The sequence below is a fragment of the Tenrec ecaudatus genome, chromosome 1, assembly GCF_050624435.1.
Source record: "Tenrec ecaudatus isolate mTenEca1 chromosome 1, mTenEca1.hap1, whole genome shotgun sequence".
Classification (NCBI taxonomy): domain Eukaryota; kingdom Metazoa; phylum Chordata; class Mammalia; order Afrosoricida; family Tenrecidae; genus Tenrec; species Tenrec ecaudatus.
This window is the reverse complement of record NC_134530.1, coordinates 52037879-52052268: the sequence shown is the minus strand read 5'-3', so window position 1 is coordinate 52052268 and position 14390 is coordinate 52037879. Positions and strand designations below refer to the sequence as shown.

General features: G+C 52.6%; 1 protein-coding gene across 1 annotated transcript in view; it reads right to left on the bottom strand.

The window, feature by feature from the left end:
- Positions 1–6894, bottom strand: part of OPRD1 (opioid receptor delta 1) — a 40307-nt gene extending 33413 nt beyond the window's left edge. Inside the window, exon 1 of the mRNA XM_075538777.1 lies at positions 6668–6894. Coding sequence (XP_075394892.1) covers positions 6668–6894 — 227 coding nt within the window. The remainder of the gene's footprint in view (positions 1–6667) is intronic.
- Positions 6895–14390: the final 7496 nt, after the last annotated feature.

Here is a 14390-nt window from a genome sequence, read left to right as displayed (position 1 = left end):
ACTCTGTCCTTCCTTGCGGTGAGAGGCACCTGCTCTCTGCCCAGGTGTGGCAGTCACCTTCCAAGTTGGTATCGACTGCATGGTCATAGTTTGGGTCCCTCCCCACTGGTTTTCTGGACCTAAGTTCCTTTTGCTCAACATCCTCCTCTTTTTTCGGGATCGAGTAGTGCCCATCTAGCTGAAGGAGGAAGCTGGGTCTAGGACAGTAATTGCTTCGCCTTGGTGGTGGGATTGCTGGGCAGCTTAGCAAAGCCTCTGGGACTGGACGCAGGGAAAGGCTCCTCCATGTCCTCCATCCGTCCGAGTGTGCATGAGTCACCCCCGAGCGAGTCCAACCTGGGAAGCGCAGACTCTGCAGCAAAGCCGGGAGACTGACGGGAGCCCCAGCCAGGGCTGCTGCTTGCTCTCCCTGCCTTCGGCCTCCCTGCATCCTTGACAGGAAGTTTTAGGAAGCGGACAAGTGAAGCCAGTATTTCAGTGACATATCCAAGGTCACATCCTCTCTTTCACTGGCCGAGCCAGCCTCTCTGGGGTCCTCATACTATCCCCTCCGGATCCAGGCCACCTGACACACCTACACCAAACCCACCCTCCTGGGCACCATCCTCACCGTAGCTACAAAATCCTCCTCCCCTGGCCCTGAGACCCAATGCCAGCTTATTCCCCAACTGGCCAGCCTCACTGCCCAAGGACCAGCTGGGTTCTGCTCAGCCCGCCCAGACCCCCAGTCCCAGCCTCAGGGTGGCCTTGGGCCCCTGGCCAAGCCTCTTCTCATCCCTCCCTCTCCATACACCCCACACAGAACATGCCTACAACTTCCTGGGCCCCAGAGTCCCTCTGACATTTGCAGTCCCTCTGACATTTTGGAAAGCTGGGACTAAGTCACTGACTTCATCCCTGTCTCCACAGGGTCCACCAGGGCTCAGCACACACCAGGGGACTATGGCGAGTAGGGCCCCAGACACAGCAGCCTCCTGCCCTCTGCCACTCAGGCTCAGCCACTCCCACTCTTTGCTCACACTGTTCTTCAGCCTGGAATGCTCTGCCTCCCCCTCCCTCTCCATGGAGCCAGCTCCTGATCGGTGCCCCTTCCTGGGCAACCCCAGGGAAACACGCGGGACCACCCCCTAGTCTAACTTGCAGGAGGTGCCATTTTCCTTGCACACCACCAGGGGGTGCTACAGGGCCTAGCAAGCATAGGGGCTGGAGACTGGACAGCCTTCCGAGGGTCAGCTCCAGCTGGATGACTGAGGGAACGCATAGCCGATGCAGAAAGTGGGCAAGGGCACTGGGTGGGAAACAGACAATCGTTTCAACAGGCACAGTTCGGGGCAAGCACACGCACTCAGGGCCTTCATTCATGTCATCTTCCCAATAACCCATCACCACCCTTCCAGCTTTACCAAGGAGAAGATGTGGTTCAGAGAAATTAAGCCGTTTGCCCAAAGTACCACCGCTTAGATGGGACGGAGCTGGGACTGAAGCCAGGCCTCCAGCTGTGGCCTCCACCTCAGCCCTGTGGCCTCACCGGTGCCTCTCCTGGCCTAGGGACCCTGCTCAAGACCCCCACCTGGGCAAGACAGCAGACACAAGAAAGCCAGGGAGCTCCCTCTGGGCCTCCAACAGCTACTCAGAGCTGCCAGGTCTGCAGAGATGACACCTGAGGAGCTTCCCCTGCAGCCCTGGCACTGGGTAGTAGATAGAAGGGCACAACCAGAGCCCCTCATTCACGGTGAGCCCACTCCAGCCCCTGCTACCAGTCCAGTGTCCAACATCCCCACCTTCCCCCACCCTCTGGTTACCTTATTAACATCGTCTTATTCTTGTCTTATAGTTATCTTCAGGACAAAGGTCCCAGGTCCCTATGAGAAACCAAGTCCACTGTTGCCACTTTCAACTCACAATGGGCACACTCGGCTGCTAACCACAAGGTCAGCAGTTCAAAACCACCAGCCTCTTTGAGGGAGAAAGATGAAGCTTCTACTCCTATAAAAAGCTACAATCTCAGAAATCCACAGGGACAGTTCTATCCTGTCCTATAAGGCTGGACTCATGACTGAATTGTAATCAACTCCGTGGCAGTGAATTTTAAGTGACCTTGTATAGTTTCCAAGGCTAAATGTTTACAGGAGCTAACAGCCTCATTGTGACTCATGGGTTTGAACTGCTGGCCTTGCAGTTAGCAGCCAAATGCCTAACCCACTACATGGGGCCTATGAGAGAGGAACCACTATCGTGTATTTTACAGTGAAGGCTGGAGGCAGAGAGACTGTGTGAACAGACGAGGGGAGCCAGCATACCACACAGGGCGAAGAGCCAGAGGAGGCAGGGCTGAGGAACAGTGAAACGTGAGGATTCTGGGAGAGGGCACATCAGGAACTTCTGGACACAGAGAGGGGAAATGGCTCACCTTCTAGAAGTGATAGGTTGTCTAAGCCCTGCACACCTGGACCCTCAAAAGAGATTCTTTGAGCTGCAGCCCTGTTTGGGAAGAGGGTGTGCTGGTGTGTGTGAGTGTGTGTAGAGGGTGTGCTGGGTGTGTGTGTGTGTGTGTGTGTGTGTGTGTGTTTTGACTCTACTCCGAAGACCAGGGCATCCACGAGGCCTACACGGAGTCCCCATGCTGGCCTGGCAGACTCACATTGCAGGAGCGGTGAGGGATGCCCTGCCTTGGGGGCCAGAAACCTGAACATTCCTGCTCCCACTTCACGGAAGCCCGGTTGCCAGGAAAGAAGGGCTGTTTGCTAAGAGCACGACTCCCTAAGGCCCTGCATCGATGGGATGAGTGGGCTTTTCAGAGCAACTGGGAGGGCAAGGGCAGCTGCACCAAGGCCTTCCCTGAAACTCCCTGGCCAGGTGGGACCACCATGGGCTCCCAGAGCCCCCACACACTCTCTTTCACAGTCCCCTGCTGCAAATCTAAGGGTACTGGTTGACTAGCTGGTCTATCGTAGTGGCGCTGTGGGTTAGGCATTGGGCTGTTCACCTCAAGGTCGGTGCTCCAACCCCCAGCTGCTCTGTAGAGGAAAGATGCGGTGCTGTTCCCATCGAGAGGGTCCCAGTGAGTCCAGATCGGCTCCCGGGCAGTGGGTTACTCTCTGTGTCCCCCAGCAGGCCGTAAGCTCCACAAGGGCAGGGATGGTGCTTTTTCTCCCCCTTCACCACTGCTCTCAGCTGTAGCAGCTACATCCACAGAGTTTCCTTGAATACATTTTCCCCATTCCTTCACACAGACAACGCCCCTTTTCCCACTTCCACCCCTCCCCAGTTCTCAAAGGGTTTGGGGTCTAAAAGATCTCATACATCATCTCATTTAATCCTCACCACCACACTGGCTGCTTCATTGCCATTCCTGCTGCAGAGGAGGAGGTGACGCGTCGGGGGAAGTGACATCAACTAGCCCAATGACAGCCAGGAATGGCTTCGATCTCGGATGTGACTGGCTCCAGAGCTCCTGCTTTGCCCAGCTGCTCTCCTGCTCCAACACCCCTCTGACTTTTCTCTTGTAAAGCTTCCCGACCCCTGTAAGGCCTAAGCTCCAAGGAGCTGGGCTGCATTGGTCAGTCAGCCAGTCAGTCAGCATACCCATCCACCAGGTACCAGGGAAACAGATTGTTCCGAGTCTGAGGAGCCTGGGCGGGCTTTTCCCATCCTGAACCAGCTTCTCCTCTCTGCTCCTGGGCCTTCTGGCAGCAGCCTTGCCCAGGCCTCGCCCTGTCCTCAGCCTCCCTCTTCAGGCAGAGGGACCAAGTGCCAGACCCAGCATTCAACTTCGTCCAGGGCAGCAGCCTGAGATCGTGTGGTAAGAAACAGGCAGGATCCTATTTCTTCATCATTCTCTGAGGATTCTGGGACAAGAGGAAAGGTTCCCACTTCTTCCATGCCAAGGAACCCTGGTGGCAGAGAGGGTTATCAGTTGGGCTGCTAATTGCAAGGTTGGTGGGTCAAGCCCATCAGCTGCTCCAGGGGAGCAAGAGGAGGCTGTCTGCTCCTGTAAAGATCGACAGATCAAAAACCCTCCCGTCTTATAGCGTTGCTGGAGCCAGAACTGACTCGATGACAATCGGTTTCGGTCTGGTCTGCCATGCTGGTCTCTGACCACCCCTTATACCGGGCAGCTCTGCAAAACGTCCTGGACTGAGACTCACCAGACTGCAGTCCCAGCAACAGGTCCAGCTGTGGGACCTTTGGAGAACATGTCACCTTGCCTCTCTGAGCCGCAGAGGCCTCCTCTGCCAAATGGGGGGTGGAAGGTGGTGGTGATGATGATTCTAATGCCGAACCCACAGAGTTGTTGGTAAACCCTTCAGAGCCAGAGACACGGTTGTCACATTGATGGCTGGCCATCAGTCACATGGGACCACCAAAGACCAGCTACATCGCGCACGAAGTGCATCTGAAAATGTGGTTTTGGAAAGGTGGTGGGAGCAGACCTGGCAGACTAAGTCCCGGGCCTCCTTAGAGCAGACTTTCCTAAGGGACAGGTCCACCCCTCACTCAGTGGGCAGGGAGCTTGCGCATTAGCTCACCAGCCCACCACTCGATGGCTCTGGGGAAAGGATGGGAGAACAGGACTGACCAAACTCGGATGTTCAGCTTTCTCTACATCTATCCATGGGGAGTGTGTGTGTGTGTGTGTGTGTGTGTGTGTGTGTGTGTGTGTGTGTGTGTGTGAAGCCTGTGCTGGGAACCTGGAACTCTCAGCGACTGTCGGGCCCATCTTATCACAAGTGCCTCCCTCACTTTGCCTCCTGCAGAATCTGGAAAACGCATCCTCTTGTCATACAGACAGGCAAGGCACCGGGCCAGCTGCCTTACCAATGCCCTCTCATGGGCACTTTGCAGCAACCTCGCGGGCGTAGTGCCATCCTTACTGTAGGTGCCATCAGTGGGGAAACGACAGCGCAGAGAGGCCGGGGTTTCTCCAAATCACAGTGCACCTGGGATTCACAGGCAGGTCGGCCCCGCTTTCAGGAAGTGAAGTGAGGAGACTCACTAACAACTGCACGAAATAGGTTCCCTCCTGCCGTGCTTGGGGGCGTTTTCCCACTCCGCTGGTCACTGAAAGCACAGGAAGTTCATGTGTCCTCCACTCGTCCTTGGGAGCAGAGATGCTGCGATCTATCGATGTCAAAACTCCCCACCCACACTCCTATCCCTGGTCCAGCGAGCCAGCCCACCACGCTCTGGGCAGCAGCCCCAGACACCGGAATTCATACTTTCCAACAGAAGAGATCAGGTCTGTAATTTTCAGACAGGGAAACTGAGGCAGATGAGGAGAGGCAACAAGTTACACTCTCTCTCTCTCTCTCTCTCTCTCTCTCTCTCTCTCTCTCTCTCTCTCTCTCTCTCTCTCTCTCTCTCTTTCTCACCCCCACCCCTACCCCACCCCCTGGCAGGATGAGCTTCGGTGATGGGGCAGAAACCATAGTTCCTATCTCAGCCTCTGAATCAGTGCTCTCACGTCTGCCCTGTCTGGTGACACTGAAGCTCAGAGAGGTTTAGGGCTGTGCTCTCGGTCAACCAGCACAGGTGACCCACTCCCCATGAGCAGGAAGGAACAGAGCATCTTTGCTGTTTGAAGGATAGGAGTTTACCCTCCGTGTGTGTGTGTGTGTGTGTTTGTGTGTGTGTTTGTGTGTGTGTGTGTGAGAGAGAGAGAAAGAGAGCGAGCTGGGGGAGTTAGGTCTGAAGGGTTACACCGACAATGTTTGAGATGCTCTGAGCAGGTCCCCGGTTGTGTGTGTGTGTGAGAGAGAGAGAGAGAGAGAGAGAGAGAGAGAGAGAGAGAGAGAGAGAGAGAGAGAGAGAGAGAGAGAGAGAGAGAGAGAGAGAGAGAGCTGGGGGAGTTAGGTCCGAAGGGTTACACTGACAATTTTGAGATCCTCTGGGCAGGTCCCCGGTTCCCGGTTGCATGTAGTCACAGAAAGACTACCTTGCTTCCTGGGTGATCTGATCAATCATTGCTGCCCTTGAAGGAAGAAAAGACCTTTGGGGAAGGAGTGGAGAAAGCAGGAGGTGCATTTATGAGGAGGACCTGAGGCCTCCTGGGGATACTAGGATACCACTAGACGTCCTGATGAGCAGTCTAGCCCCGGGGGAAGGAGCAGGGAGCTTACTGAAGCCCCAGAGCCCAGGTCGACGGTCTCTCCTGGCACAAACACACTGGTATCCAAACACCAGCGCCCAAGCCTCTCCACACAATCACACTGTCATATTCTCAAACACACAGAAGCACAAAATGACAGCTTGTGACAAACATACCAACACAGGGACACCAACAGATGTGACTCAGTAAGTGCCCCCACAAACATACTCCTGTCCCCCCACCTATACGGTGCACACACACCCATCTGTCTCCCCAGCGGCGCCCAAGAACATTTCCGCCCACCTCTGGGAGGTAGCAGAGGTCTAGCTCTGTCGGTGCTGTCACAAACAGAATCACCCACTCAAAACTGTGACAGACACAAACTGCCGCCAAACTGTCCAGAGCTACCTGCTGCAGAAACAAGAGAACGCCACGGATAATCAAATGTCATTTGGTTAAACTCTCACACACACTCCAGCGTCCCCTGCACAGGAGCAGTGGCCTCCCCACTGGCCCAGTGTCAGAGTTTCCACAGGCCCCGGGTGCCCAGTCCCGCGTCGTCAGCGCACAGGGACTCACCGCACGATGCCGAACATGACGAGTACATTGCCCAGCAGCCCCACGGCGCACACAACGGAGTAGAGAGCGGTGATGGCGATGGCCAGGGCGAGAGACGAGGCGCTCCGTGCGCCCGGCGGCCCGGACACATTGGCAACCTCACTGGGGAAGGCGCTGGGGAAGGCGTCCGACCCATTGGCGAGGAGCGGGGGCGGCAGCTCGGCAGCGCCCGTGGGGGCCGGCTCCATCGCGGCCTGGCGGCCGGCGCCGCGTCTCTCCCCAGCGTGCGCCCAGGGCGCAGGGACTCGGCTGCGCCAAAGGTCGAGGCGCAGTACCGACACCGCCAGCTGCAGCGCCCCGGCCTTTCCGCTGCCTCCGCGCCTCCCCCGCCGCCTCGCAGCCCGCTCCGGCCCGGTCCCCGGCGCCCGCCGGCTCCGCTCGCCCCGCGCGCTCTGAGCTGGGAACCGCTGCGGGTGCCTCGGACGCGCCCGCCGCGCGCACCACGTGGCCCGGAGGCTGGAGCCACGCTGCGCCCACCACCGGGGGAGGGCGCTGCACCCCAAGCTCTCAGCTGGCCCAAGCAGCCCTCGGGCTCTCTCCCCAAGCTGCTCCGCCCCCCTGGAGCCTGGATGCGCCCCCACTCCAGCCTGGAATCATCTCCCCACCCATTTGCGGCTTCGTATCCAAGGGATCTGAATGTGAATCCCACCTCTTGGCGCTGCACTAACGCGCAGTGACCTTGAACAAGTCATTTAACCTCAACTGCGTTTCCTCACCTCTAAAAGAGAATCATACCACCTCCCTCAGAAGGTTGTTGGGGAGATTCACAAAAGGATGCACGTCATGGAGGTAAGCTCAGTGCCAACAGGCAATCTGACTCATAGCGACCCCTAGAAGGGCAGCGTACAACTGTCCCAGAGGGTTTCCAACGCTGTCGTCTTTACGGAAGCCCACTGCCACCTCCTGCTCCCACAGAGGAGGGTGTTGGGCGCCAACCCTTTTGGTCAGCAGCCGAGCACCACCGGGGCTACTTATAAATCATTCGTATGATTGATGTGTTCCTTGAACCCCATTCAGTCGTTCAACAAAGGTGTTCTAAATGTCTCATGTAAAAAGCCAGAGGACCCCTGGTTTAAAAGGGTTGAGCCGTCGGCGGCAACAGTTGGACCCCGCCGGCAACCTGCCCTAGGGGAAGCAGCAGCGGTCAGCCCCTGTTACACAGCAGCCTCGGGTGCCACGGGAGCAGTTCCGCTTTCTGCTATAGGGTCCCTGTTGGTCGGAATCCACTCGGAGGCAGTGGGTTTGCTTTAAAATAAGACCAAGTAGTATTGGGGGTCAGTTGGTGCATAAAGGCCAGGCAGAGAGAGGGCTCTCCTGGCAGTGCAGAGAGCGGTTTTCAAATCACAGTGTATTGTTAGTTGCGAGGTGCAGTGTCACGTCTGACTCACAGCCACTCTGTGGAACACCACCGAGTGCCGTGTCAAACACAGCCGCGATGTTTGAAGCCATTGTTGCAGCCACAGTCTCTCATCAATGGTCTCTCTCTTTTTCATTGCCCCTCTACCTTAACAAGCATGATGTCCTCCTCCAAGGACTGGCCTCTTCTGAGAACATGTCCAAACTGTAGGAGACAGACTCCCATCCGTGCTTCGAAGGATCATTCTGGCTGTACTTCTTCCAAGACTGTATTCTGCTCCAACCCTAATTCCAGAGCATCAATTCTTCTTTTGTCTTTCTTACTCAATGCCCAACTTCCACATGTACATGAGGTGATTGAAAACACCGTGCCTTTGGTCAGACCCACTTTAGCCTTCAAAGTGACATCCTTGTTTTTCAACCCTTTAAAGAGATTCTGTGCAGCTGATTTACCTAATGCAATGCATCATATGATCTCGATTGCCGCTCCCCCGAACATTGATTGTGCATCCAAGCAAGATACGATCCTTACAACTTCAACCTTTTCTCCATTTATCATGATGTTATGCTACCTCTTGGTCTAGTTGTGTGAATTCTTGTTTGCGTTGTAATTCCTATTGATGCCACAATCCTTGATCTTCAGCAGCAAGTGTTTTAAGTCCTCCTGGCTTCAAGCAAGCAAGGTCGCGTCCCCTGCACATCAAAGGCTATGGATAAGCCTGCCTCCCGTCCTGATGCTGTGTTCTTTTGCACACAGCCCAGCTTCTTGGCACAGATTGCGTAAGGGTGGTGAGAGGAGACCACCCTGACGCACACCTTTCCTGATTTTAAACCATGCACTATGTCCCTATTTTATATGAATGGCTGCCCCTGGATCCATGTGCTCATTCCTCATGAGCAAAATGAAATGTTCTGAACTCCAATTCTGCTCAGTGTTATCCACAGTTTGTTACGATCCACACAGCTGAAGGTCTTTGCATAATCAATACCAAAGTACACATTGTTTTCATGCCCCACTTTGAACCAAGACCCATATGACACCAGCCATGATATCCCTTGTTCCAGATCCTCTCCTGAATCTGGCCTGAACCTCCGGCAGCTCCTTGCTAATGTACTGCTCCAATCGTTGTTGGACTATCTTCCACAAAATTTGACTTGTAGATTATAATAAGAATAGTGTCGGATAATTTGTGCATTCTGTGAAATCACCTTTCTTTGGAATGAGGACAAATATAGCTCTCTTCCGGTCAGTTGGCCAGATGGCTGTCTTCCCAATTTCCTGATAGAGATGAGTGCGTGCTTCCAGTGCTTCATCAGCTTGTGGAAACATTTCAGTGGGTTTCCCACCAACTCCTGGCGTCTTGCTTTTTATTAATGCCCTCAGTGCATAGCAGACTTCTTCCTTCAGCACCATCGGTTCTTGATCATATGCTACCTCTTGAAATGGTTGAATGTGACCAGTTCTTTTTGTTATGACTCCGCATTTCTTCTTTTTTAAAAAAGAATAGTTTTATTGCCATATCTTACACAATCCAATATATCCATTCACATACAATTCTGTTGTTCCATCCCACTGAGTGGGGGATACAGTCATCGATGTTATCAGCTCCCCATTTCTCCCTTCACCCCCTCTTCCCATACCCTCAGGGAATCATTACACCTGTTTCTGAAGAGTCATCTAGCCTGACTTTCATGTATTGAGAATGATCTTAAACATACAAATGAACATCCAAATCTAACACGATTGATGAGGTAAAGCCAATGAAAACCACAATAGTAAGGGGAGGAAATATTAGAGAGCTAAAGGACAGCTGTGTGGTTCAGCAGTGCCATGCCATACTCTGGATTTATCGTGCATGCCGTGTGTCCATGACCTTGCAGGTGGGTTTCAGCTTCCGTCTTCTTTTGATTCTTCCTGCATCATTCAAGATTTTGCTTATAAAATCTTTTAATATTGAAACTCAAGACTTAAATTTTTTCTTGAGTTCTTGCAGCTTGATATTTCCTGACCATGTCCTGCCTTCTTGTTTCCCTAACTCCAGGTCTTTTCACATTTCATGATAATAGTTTACTTTGTCTTCTTGAGCCACTGTCCTTTGAAATTTTCTGTGAGCTCTCACGTAATTCTAGCCCCAATCCAAGAACAGTTAGTTCTTAGAACATGGCCTTGCTCGATACTTTCCTTCATGAAGATATCCCTGAAGATATGGGTGCTACAGCACAGTGTGGTGAAGAAAGCAGATGGTGTCCGGCTACCAATTGGAATAGTGTCTGGGGTCTTAAAGGCTTGTATTCAAACAAGCAGCCATCTAAATGAGCTGTCAACTAAGTCCACACAGAAGAAGCACACATGACCCAAAAACATTGATAACAAAATCCAAATCTGATGAAAGGAAAAGTATCAGAGTTTAAATTATGAACATCCAATTTGTAGCAGGCTCTGGAGGGCAGTGGGAACCCCAAATCCACCTGCAGAGTGTCTAGTCAGATTAAGCCACTGGCAGATCCCCTCTGGCCACAGTTGAGGGATGTGACTAGCTTCCCGATCAGACAGAGATTATTGTAAACTTGATTTAGGGGTTGGAATTATGGTATAACATGATACCTCCCTCTTGACCCAACCTGAATTTGCTCCAGGCTTCAATATTTCTCACGAGTTCCACAACAGAAATTCTCTCTGTATTGATGGTCTTTTCTTTCTTCCTCATCATTTTATTATTTTTTACTCTCTGGGTTTTTTAAAAATTATTGTTTCTGTTCTGCTTCCCAGTTTATGAAACACAAAAGGAATGGATGCAGAGAGACAATAACTGATGCAATAGTTTTTAGGGGTGGGGGCGAGGGCTTGGGGAGCAAATAATCAATGTGGGAGGGGAGGGAGCACTAGCACTGATTGTGAGGATGTATATGCAACTCTTTTTTAAAGTGACTTAACTATGGAAGTGTATGATATGGGAATTTTATATCCATGAAACTATTTAAAAATGAAAAAAACACAAAATGTTTTTTCTGCTCAGCTCTTTGACTTTATCATTTCCTTTAGCTACTCTACAGGCAAGAGCAAGTTTCTGTCTGTCTGTCTGTCTTTTTAATGATCCTTTGGTTTCTTCGTGTATTGTGTTCTTGATGACATCCCACAGCTTGCCAGGTCTTCTGTCAATACTGTTCAATAAGTCAAATCTATTCTCCAGCTGTTTCCAAAATTCAAGTGGGATAAGTTCAAGGTCATCTTTTGACTCTCATGGCTTTGTCTTAGTTTTCTTCAACTTCTTCTACTTACACATAAGCAATTGATGGTCCGTTCCACAGTCGGGCCCTGGCTTCGTTTGGCTGATGCTATTGAGCTTCTCCAGCACACTCAGTGCTAACACCAGCCCTCCAACCTCAGGCACAGCCTCAGGCACAGCCACCACCATCTGGCCGTGGACGCTTGTGCTGCCCTAGTGCTCGGCTGGCTTCAGGGGCACTTCCAGATGAAGACCGACTAGGAAGAAAGACCTGGGAATTTATTGCAAAACAACCAGCCAGTCAAAAACCGTAGGAATCACAGCAGCTGATCTGCAACTGATGATGGGGCTGGCGCAGGGCCGGGCAGCCTGGGGATGTTACGACTTCCAAAGTTAGCTCAACGGCCAGGAGCAGCAACGTGCGGCTGAGGTCCTGAAGAGTCAGAAGAATCCTCCTTTCTGTAACCAGCAGTGGGTCAGATGTGAGGATGTGGCTGGTGTCTCTGGTCTGGAGGACTGGGTCCCATAAATTGTGGACTTGACTGTAGCTCTGGGTGGCTAGGGCCAGAAAAAGACGTCTGTGTCAGAACAGAAGAGAATCGATTGTGAAATGGATTGAATCGATCCTTACAGGTGGGAATTGAATGGATTGGATTTTTAAATCACTGGTAATGGGTCACTTGGTGCACAGGAAATTCTTCCGTCCTGCCTTGTCCTTGGTGGTGCTCAGAGTAGACCTCCAAGCCAGGGGACCAAAGAGTTTGGACCCTTTGTGGGGCTTGTTCCCATCCCTGATTTCTGTGGGGCTGGGGAGAGCCGGATGGATGGAAACCTCTGGGCTCAATCCAGGGCATCAGAAGGCGTCAGCTGGAGAGAAACAGAAATCCGTGGCGGAGCCAGAGCAGAAAGGAACTCCCCGGGGACCTTATTAACAATTTAGTGCGTGGGAATGCAGCTCCCACCTGACAAAGAGACGGATCTGCCGGATGGAAAATACAGCACCGCCTCCGAGGGAGCGGGCAGCTCCCCTGGGCTGCCGATCAGTCTGGCTCCATCTGCAAGCCCCAGGGGGTGGGGGAGGATGCTAACCGTGACCATCAAATCATAACCACTTGCATTTGCAAAGCACTTTTGACTTTCCGAAGCGCTTCCAGATGAATGACTTCATTCTGTCTTGACACCAACCAGATCCAGGAGAGGTCAGGTTTCATGATCTCCGTCTTAGAGCTGGCAGGATGGGCACCCCAAGAGTCTGGGTGAAATCTCCCAGGATACCCAGCAAGTCATTGAAAGCACTGGGTGACCATCGCTCAGCTAGTTGCCCAAGCCAGAAACCCGGAGTCATCCCTGACTCCTCTCTCTCTCCCCACACCCACACCTGGCCCCCACCTCAAAGCAGTCACCCAGTCTTGTCCTTTCCTCCCCGACACCCCTGGGACCCCACCACTGTTCTGCATTTTTATCTTCCCAGCATGAGGTGGGGTGGGAATGGTCCCACGTTGATTCTGACCCTTGGGGACACTGTGTGACAGAGTAGAACTGCCCCGTAAGATAATTTTGACTGTCATCTTCACGGAAGTAGATAGCCAGGCCTTTCTTCAGCAGGACTGCTGGGTGAGTTCAAAGGGCCAACCTCTGGATGAGGAGTGGAGGGCACCACCCAGGGACCTAGTCGGATGCAGCCTCGTGTCTTACAGAAACCACTTACACACCGCAGGACAGGATCCCCCTCTGCAGGTTTGCTGCCTGGACACTGCCTCACTAGCCCCTTGTACCACGTTCCCCACACACGCTACGTTGTTCCCACCGCATGAACTGCTTGTGCTTGTGGTTCTCCACATAACCCACTTCTCTCATCTAAGTGTTAAAGAGAGTCTTGAAAGAGGGTATTGAAATCCCAGCCCAGGCCATTACGGGTTGTACGACCGTGGTGACTCACTGAACTTCCTTACCTTTCAGGAAATGGGGACAACAAACGCCCACTGCCATTGAGTCCATCCCGATCGCAGTATCCCAATGGGACAGAGCAGAACTGCCCCTCAGGCTCCTGAGACTACAACCTTTACAGGAGCCCACAACCCCGCCTTTCTCCTGTGGACCGACCGCCTGGTGGATTTGAACTGCCACCCTTTCAGCTAGTAGTCCAACACCTAATCCACAGAGCTAGTCGAGCTCCTTGGGGACAGACAAAGTATCTACTTTATTGGAAAGTAGGAAGTGCTCTATAGGAAAGCAGGCATGTAGGAACAGCTCGGTCTGTGTCAGTAAGTCCTATGGGGACCATTTCTTTGCCTAAAACATTTAAATGTCCCTTCCCCCGCCCCTTGTCATCTGACTCACTCTAGCACCACCATCCACTGGAACCTCACTGCCTTCCCGGCTTCTCCCGGTCAGTTCACAGCCCACAATCTTGGGGTATGCCTGCTCCTGGCAGCACAGGGTGGGGGTCCTGAACTCCCGGGTGAGGCTGGGGAGCCTGGGGCTGCAGGAGGAAGTGGAAATGAAGGTGAGGGAGGAAGGTGGCCCAAACAGGAGAGAGAATTAAATTCCCGCAGGGATGGGAGAGGATGGTGTGGGTGTGGGTGTGTTTCTTGAGTAAAGACTTTGATGGGTGCTAAGAGCCTGAGAAAATGCAGGCTAGGGAGTTCAGAGCCCTCTGCAGAATGGACTCCTGGATCTTAGGTTAAAGAAGTACCTCATACGTGACTTGATGGGCCAAATACCAAACAAAGTCGTGGCCCCATATTTCCTGAGTCGTGTAAAGCTCAGGGAAGGTGGAATGAGATGATCCCATCTCTCCAAGGACCAACACTGGATTTTCCACCACAGCTTTAGTGGGTCAGGGGTAGACAGAGCTCATTTGATTCAACACACACACACACACACACACACACACACACACACCACACTGTTTTGTGTTTTTGCATCAAGTGTTTTTCAGGAAATACAGATAGTTGTTAGAGGAGTCATCCTAAGATCCAGACTTAGTATCAACCAAAATCAAGGGAAAACAAAAACCCACTGCCATCGAGTTGCTCCAGACTCATCGTGACCCCTTGGGACAGGGGAGATTTGCCTCTGTGGGTTTCCAAGACTGTAAT